Source organism: Garra rufa, chromosome 2 (assembly GCF_049309525.1).
Source record: "Garra rufa chromosome 2, GarRuf1.0, whole genome shotgun sequence".
NCBI classification, from domain to species: Eukaryota; Metazoa; Chordata; class Actinopteri; order Cypriniformes; family Cyprinidae; genus Garra; species Garra rufa.
In genome coordinates this window covers 19,013,026-19,021,839 of record NC_133362.1, presented here as the reverse complement: position 1 = coordinate 19,021,839, position 8,814 = coordinate 19,013,026, and the positions used below count along the sequence as shown (strand labels likewise).

Here is an 8,814-nt window from a genome sequence, read left to right as displayed (position 1 = left end):
GACCCTTCGGTTCTGTGTGAATCTGTTGTGCTCTTGTAGTCGAAGCGACCGTATGCCCAGAGAATAAAAGCCGTATCACGACAGCAAAGCCTTCATCAACATTTGTGCATCTCTCACTTTTTTTGGATTTGCCAAAATGTGCGAAAAGTTACGACAAAGGTCTTTTGTTGGTGTGACAGGAAGAACCCCAAATCACCATGTAGCAGCACCAGAATCCCAATACAAGGTTAACTAGAGAATGAGGGAGAAATTGAGAAAGACAAAGACAAAGAGAAAGTCAGTTTCACCACATTTGAACCCAAGAGGAAAGAAAAATCCTTCAGTCATTAACAAAAAAAACCCCAAAAAGCACCACAGCGTGCCATCATGATCAAGAGAAGCACATTAATTCACCTGCAAACACACACACGCACAACAGGTCGCAAACTTTTATTGCAAAAGGGAACAAAAACAGACCTAAAAATAAAAAAAATACTGTTTTGATACACATTCTCTCATTTTGTTTTTCCTTTTACAGTACAGCTGAAATGTCTTCTTGATAAAGTTTGTAAACACGGTAATCGAACGGACTCATTTGTTCAGAAGGCTGTTGGTGGAGTCTTCTCGCCTCATCTTTGGAGGGTCCGGTCGAGGGGGACTAGGGCAAGAGGGTCAAAGGTCAAATAAGAAACACAAGCAGGCCAAATACCAATTCTCTGAACAAACCTCCTCTCCTTTATTAGTAAACGAGAAATGACTGGAGAAACTATTCGGCTTTGCATTGAAGAGTGCCTGTTGTTGGTTTGGAGAGCGGAGAGGGTGTTCACGAGAATTGGTATAGAAAATTCTGTTGGGTTATGGCTAATTCTCCATATCCCATCATGGCCAAATCTTTTCACACAAATAGAGTTAACACACTCACACATGCTTGAATTTGCTTCAGCAGCAAACAAATCCCACTGCACACAAAAAATAGGCACTCCATGACTCTGTTCCAAAACCAAGTTAGCAGCCTACAGTTTAGTGTTAGCACAAAGAGCAAACAATATTTACAAATGCACATACAAACAGCATTTTTATTTTGATTTAACTGGTTTTATTGATACATTTTGATAATAAATTACATTAAAATTTATATTTAACACTTTTATCGTTTTATTCACAATTTAGACATATACACTGCCAGTCAAAAGTTTTTGACCAGTAAGATGTTTAATGTTTTTTTTTTTAAAGAATTCTCTTCTTCTCACCAAGCCTGCATTTGTTTGATCCAAAGTACAGCAAAAACAGTAACATTTTTAAATATATTTACTATTTAAAATAATCGTTTTCTAATTGAATATGTTTTAAATGGAATTTATTACTCCAGTCACATGATCCTTCAGAAATCAACCTAATATTCTGATTTGCTGCTCAAAAAACATTTATTATTGTTATTATGTTAAAAAAAGCCTAGTAGATTTTTTTCAGGTTACTTTAATGAATAGAAAGTTCAGAAGAACAGCATTTATCTACAATAGAAATATTTTATAACATTATAAATGTCTTTACCATCACTTTTGAATAAAACTATCATTCTTTGATCTATCATTTTATTCATCAAAGAATCTGGAAAAAATTTACTCAACTGTTTTATATGTTATTGATAATCAGCACAAACCTGGATATTAGAATGATTTCTGAAGGATCATGTGACACTAAAGACTGGAGTAATGATACTGAAAATTTAGATTTGATCCCAGGAATAAATTACATTTTAAAATATATTCAAATAGAAAGCAGCTATTTTAAATAGTAAAAATATTTCACAATATTACTGTTTTTGCTTTATTTTGGATTAAAAAAAAAAAAAAAAGACTTGGTGAGCAGAAGAGATGTCTTTAAAAAAAAAAACATTAAAAATACTATGATCCAAAAACTTCTGACTGGTAGTGTTCTAGGGTCAGCAAGATTTTTTGAGATGAAATTAAGTTTTATTTTACAAGAAAACATATAATTGTTACAAAAAAAGTCTATTTTAAATGAATGCTGTTATTTTGAACTTTTCACCACGTCAGTTTTCACAAAAATATTAAGCAGCACAACCATTTTCAACATGATGATAAAATGTTTCTTGAGCATTAAATCAGCAAATAATAATGATTTCTGAAGAATCATAAATCATTGAATTCTGGAGTAATGGCTGCTGAAAATTCAGCTTTGCATCACAAAAATAAATTACATTTTAAAATATATTCAAACAGAAAGGAGTTCCGTTAACTTGTATCAATATTTCACAATATTATGCTTTTACTGTATTTTTTGACCAAATAAATTCAGATTTGTTGAGCAGAAAAAAAAAATCAATATCTTACTGACCCCAAAATGATAAATATCTGACATCAATATTCAAATCAGTTTAAATAAATATGCTAAATATGTTGTATTGACAACACAACATTTATGTTATCAAATCACTGACTGTAAATATTGTCTTAGTGTGTATTACATGACAGCAAATAATCTAAATGCTGCCAACGTAGGTGTGTTATGAGGTTTTGGAACAGAGCCCCTGTGTAAGCGGTTACCCTGTTTCAACCCTACACATGCTCCTCAGAAATTAAACGCATGGTCATAATCTACATCATCCACGTCATCCAGAGCCCAGTGCCAGTCCTGAAGCTCCGAATCCAGAGGCCTGCAGGTGGAGGAGACAGCATCAGCCAAGCCTTCACCTACCTCACTACAGATTGTCTCAGTAAGACTAGAGGTAGTTTGCTAAGGTGAAGCTACACCTTGGCACATAAGAGGTAATTACTATGACAGAGCTAAATCTTAAAAATAAGACTGGCCCCTGCTCAATGTCTGCAGAAGCTTTAAAGGGTGTACATCTGTATGCATCTTGAGTTTGGTGCTAAATGTGCAATTAAGTTAAAGATACAGACCTCTAATTGAGAACTTCTGATGCATACTTTTAGCCTTTAAATTCAGAGTTACTAGTCACAACTAAGAACCTGAGGTTCATACAAAAGAGAAAAAGTGCTTTGTTAATGCCCAAGCTGTCATCTTGCATCCCAAGTTAGCCCAGCGTAACACTGTTTAAGCTTTATATCCAGTTAGTCACCATTAGCAAAGGCCGCAAATGTTATTCTGCTAGACCAGCACCGCGATTTAAACCTTGAAAGCTCTTAAATTATGTTATATAATACATCCTCCATCCAACTTCCAGGTGGGCCGTGTTCTCCTCTCACCCAGTGTTGAACTGGGGGTTGAACTGGTCTGGAGCACAGGGTCTGAGACTTTCCTCTTTCCTGTCCATGTGCTCTTTGTGGCATTTGATCTGGCATCTCTGGCATTCCAGAGCCAGAGGGGGTTTGAACATGTTCCAGAGGGGTTTGGTACAGGCCTCACAGTTGGCAGGGAAGTGGTAGAATAAAGGAATAAACTCATGTCCCTTGTGGTAGATGAAGCCAGATTTCTCCACACATGCTGTTGGTTCCTTTACGTTGTGCACAGACCTGTGTATAATATAGAGTAGCACTCTAGTGTGTAACCAGTGCCAAACACGAGTCTAGCGCTTCTGCATTGATTTTATGAACAGCCATCTTATAGTCAGACTTTACTCAACAAGACGGTAAAGGAACAGTTCACACAAAAATGAAAAATATAAGTAAACTGTCATCATTCACTCACTCTAATGAGGTTTCAAACCTGTATGACTTTATTTCATGCAACATACAAGATATTTTACAATGCCTAAGCTGCATTTTGTCCATAAATTTCAAGACAGTGACCAAGAACCAGCAAATGATTTTTTGAAGGTCAGGTCATATAGGTTTTTGAAAAAAGATCTCTTTTGCAGTTTGTAAAGGAGCTATCTTTCAATGTAAACACAGTCTGCACTGTTGTTAATATAAAGAAAAGTGTACTATAGATAAAGATATTGCCTCTCAAAAGAAAGAGTCAGCTCAGAATCACTTTAGCTAGTTAGAGTGTTTACATCATGTCGAGAAGAGGCTGTTCTGTGCTGTGAAAGCAAGTTTAAGTTTCATTGCCGAAAGATAGTTAAAATTCATTTTTTCCAAGATACCACAGCAATACAATTCGATCCTTTGGATTCTAATCTTCTTTATTTGGACTAACAAGTGTCTCTGAACCACAACCTGTAAATACAATTGACACGCTATGTGTACATTATCAACTGAGTGCTCAAAATATATATTTTTTTGTGCTAATATGTGATACCTTTAGGTTTCCAGGTAAAGCATGATAATACTGTCTTGCCGAAATAGTAGTTCGCTGTTCACATTCTTTCCTAAGAATGTGTGAATTAATGTAGACTGTTGTTGTTCTGATTACTTAATTGAATAATAAAGAATGTAGTGTAGTGCACAGACTTTATAATCATTGTAAAATTGCTGCTTATTTTGCTGCACTGGAAGTTGTAGGGTTAATGCAGGGAGTAAAAGACCCGGTAGAGAAAGACGAGCCAGTTGTGAGCTGTTGAGCCTGTGATACACTTGTTCAATGTTCTAATCAAAAGGCATCTTTTGTCTGTCATTCTTCAAACATTACAGTAGACATATTTTGGTTTACAAAGTGTATTGTTTTATCAGTTAGTCACGTTAGCACTCGGCTAACATATCTACCATTATTTTTTTGTAAAGTGTTTAAAGTTTAGCAGCTAAATTTTAGCTGTGGGCATGATTCGCTTTCATAAGTGTTCAACAAAATGTTTTTTTTTCTTCATTATTTTAAGAACGGATTGGAGCACTATATTATTGTTTTATGTAAAGGTGCATGCTAGGGTTGCCAGGTTGCTACTCAAAACTAGCTCAATCGTGTTTTGAGGGGGGTCCCACATTAAAAATCGCGTCTCCTGCTTTTTGTTGGGATTCCCCCTGGTAAATTTGCATTCCAGGGACTAAAAAAAAAAAAAAAAAAAACGTGGACTTGGCAACACAAATGGTAGCGCTCGCTAACTTCAAAAGGCATCTTTTGTCTGTCATTCTTCAAACATTACAGTAGACATATTTTGGTTTACAAAGTGTATTGTTTTATCAGTTAGTCACGTTAGCACTCGGCTAACATATCTACCATTATTTTTTTGTAAAGTGTTTAAAGTTTAGCAGCTAAATTTTAGCTGTGGGCATGATTCGCTTTCATAAGTGTTCAACAAAATGTCTCAACCTTCGGATGAGACGTTAAACCGAGGTCCTGACTCTCTGTGGTCATAAAAAATCCCATGGCACTTCTCGTAAAAGAGTAGGGGTGTAACCCCGGTGTCCTGGCCAAGTTCCCTCCACTGGCCCTAGTCAATCATGGCCTTCAAATAATCCCCTTTCATTGGATTGGCTATATCACTCTCTCCTCTCCACCTGTAGCTGGTGTGTGGTGAGCGCACCGGCGCCGTTGTACTGTGGCTGCCGACGCATCATCCAAGTGGATGCTGCACACTGGTGATGGTTGAGGAGAGAACCCCCATATGATTGTAAAGCGCTTTGGGTGTACGGCAATACACAATGAAAGCGCTATATAAATGCTTCATTCATTCATTCATTCATTCATTCATTCATTCATTCATTCATTCAACTTGCTCAAGTACTCTCTGTGCCAATAACAACAGGCTTGGCCAGCTGACCAATCAGAACAGAGTAGGCTTATGGAAGGGAGGGGTTTACAGACATCTCCAAACAGATTCAAATTAACCATTTGGAAATCGTGGACAAATGACTATGTTAAGTATATTCTGGGAAAATTACAACGTTTTTTGACCTCAGATGCATTTAAAGCTGTTGTACGGGACTCCAACACACTTACAAACCATATGATCTGCTCTCGAAGCTAAGATAACTTTTTACAAGTAAATATTATTTCAAGTCTTATTTTCAAGTCTTTTTACTTTATTAAAAAAAAAAAAAAAAACTCAATGTGTTACTTGTTTCTTTGTGAATATTAGTGAAATTTACTAGAAATTTCTGAATAAAAAAAGTTTCAAAACAAATCTTACACAATTTTTTTTAGTGTACCAAAAATGTAATCTTGACCAAAATGCTGTTAACACCATACATAATTTAAAGGGGTTGTTTGCCTAAAAATGAAAATTCTGTCATTAATTACTCACCTTCATGTCGTTCCAAACCCCTAAGACCTTCATTTATCTTTGGAACACAAATTAAGATATTTTTAATGAAACCTGAGAGCTTTCTGAATCTGAATAAAGCTGTTATGTTTGTTTTCTTTAAGCACAAAAAGTATTCTCATAGCTTTATAAAATTACAGTTGAAACACTGATGTCACATGGACTATTTTAATAATGACCTTACTACCTTTCTGGGGCAAAAAAAAACTTTCAGTTGCATTGCTCTTTAAGCAGGGTCAGAAAACTTTTAGATTTCATTGAAAATATCTTAATTTATGTTCCAAATATGGACTAAGGTCTTGTGGGTTTAAAAACAGCATGAGGTTATTCATGACAGAATTTTCATTTTTGGGTGAACTAGCCTTTTGAGATGTGGTGAAAATGATATTGTGGTGAAAACAATCATGGCTTTCAGGGAACAAAATAAGAAAAACTGAATCATGTGTATACACTAATGGACATGCAATTGCGAAACCACTTTAAAAAAGTGCTCTTTTCTGTTTTATAAACATACTACAGATCTTTTTTAGTGTATGTAAAAGACTAGTTTGGGAATTTTGCTAAACTTATACAGGGAATGACATGAGAATGAGTAAATGATGACAGTTTTAATTTTTGAACAAACTGGTCTGAAGGGATCTGTGAATGAGCCAGGTCTTTACATAATCCTCTTACTCTAGAGAGTGACTCTGATGTGCAACAACCTGGGCAGTGTATTTGAACTAACACAGCATAAACTCTACATCTGCCACATGAAAACACAAGACAGAACTGGACACAGCCATATGATTAACTGAATTTTGCATTAAAAAGGGAATGTTTAGGCTTAGTGCTCACCTGGCTTTGCCGGTGGGTATTTGTCGGCTGGGTCTCCTCATGGATTGACTGCTTTGTACTTTAACAGGAACTCTGGGAGAGGAGCGGTGAGGGGCTTCTGGTGCTGGAGGTTTTTTGGGGATCTTCTTCATGAGCCGACTAACCCACTTCTGCTGGTCCTCCTGAGACGTTGCTAACAGCAGCAGATTTTTAGCCGTAGACACGTCGTAGTTCACTAAGGATTAAGATGCAGAAAAAAAGAGGTGGTGAGGAGAAAGGAGAAAACAAGTGAATGGGACAACTCACATCAAACTTAAATCTTTTTAATATTTCACGGCTGTTAGAATTGCTCAATTCAGTTCGAGTACTCTGTTATATAAAATCCTCGACTGCATTTTGCCTGTGTCGAGTAACCAGCAAAATACCCAGAGAATTGATGAAATGCATTATTAGACAAGGCTGCATGTATAATGAACACATTTTAAAAATCATAATAAAGCATAATGCTATTGTAAATTCACAAACTCTATGATTCTATTAAAACAAATATGTTTGTTTACAAAACTGAGATGTATACATCATATGAAAGCTCAATAAATAAGCTTTCTATTGATGTAAGTTTGTTAGGATAGGACAATATTTGGTCGAGATACATCTATTTGAAAATCTGGAATCTGAGGATGCAAAAAAAATCAAAATACTGAGAAAATCCCCTTTAAAGTTGTCCAAATTAGGTTCTTAACAATGCATATTACTAATCAAAAATTACATTTTGATATATTTATAGTAGGAATTTTACAAAAAATCTTTATGGAACATGATCTTTACTTAATTTCCTAATGATTTTTGGCATAAAAGAAAAATCAATCATTTTGACCCATACTATGTATTTTTGGCAATTGCTACAAATATACCCCAGTGACTTAAGACTGGTTTTGTGGTCCAGGGTCACATATATGCAATGCAGGTTTAATATATGCGCTTTAATTATTAAATGCGTGTAGGTTACGTGCATTTTAGAGCAGCTCCATTTACGGTAAATGCTGCTCCACATGAACAGTTGTCATTTACATGTGTGGAGCATCTCAGACTTCGCATTATTGTAACATTCATCTGGGAATGCAACATGCACCATTTCATCAGATTTGTAAAGTAACTGTCCATCATGATTCAAACCCTCACTCTGAGTTTTGATGTTCAAAAATTCAAGAAATGACAGTGGCTGTAGCATTACTGTCATATGAAAATGGCCAAATATTAAAGATTAAGTAGAAACTTAAAATTAATGTTGTTTGGTCAATGTTAAAAATTTTTTTTTATATAATTATCCAATTACTCAATTAATCGCCCAAATAACCGACCGATTACTCAATAACCAAAATAATCGTTAATGACAGACCTTTTCATTGAACTTTTGACCTCTCAAAGAGTAATTCTTACATGAATAAATGCTTTGGAACTGAAAAATTATATATAACTACATTCCAAGGTTTTCTAGGATTCAGGGAACCTTTTTTTACCCATTAAGGTAGTAAAAAGAAAGTCTCTTCTCACCTCTGCAGGGAGCGATGACTTCCTCTTTCTTGTCCATGTGGTCTTTGTGGCACTTGATGTGGCATCGTCTGCATTCGAGAGCTGGAGGTGGTTTGAACATGTTCCACAGGGGTTTGGTACAGGCTTCACAGTTAGTGGGAAAGTGGTACAGGGTTGGAATGAACTCATGACCCTTATGGCAAATGTAGCTTGACTTGTCCCCAGGAAGAGGTTCCAGTTCTTGCTCTTTCTTGCTCTCACCCTCATTAGCGTACAAGATCTGGGGAAAGAAGCAATGATGAGCGATGAGCTTGCTTACAGCCTTTATTACAATTCACAATAAATTCCTTTAAATTCCTTTATTA

General features: G+C 35.7%; 1 protein-coding gene across 1 annotated transcript in view; it reads right to left on the bottom strand.

Moving 5' to 3' along the window:
* Positions 1-414: 414 nt before the first annotated feature.
* The window catches only part of LOC141325263 (rho-associated protein kinase 2-like), a 60,933-nt gene continuing 52,533 nt past the window's right edge, over positions 415-8,814 (bottom strand). The window contains exons 29-31 of the mRNA XM_073833831.1: positions 8,471-8,729; positions 6,938-7,151; positions 415-637 (exon numbers count right to left, since the gene is read on the bottom strand). Coding sequence (XP_073689932.1) covers positions 571-637; positions 6,938-7,151; positions 8,471-8,729 — 540 coding nt within the window. The 3' untranslated portion in view covers positions 415-570. The remainder of the gene's footprint in view (positions 638-6,937; positions 7,152-8,470; positions 8,730-8,814) is intronic.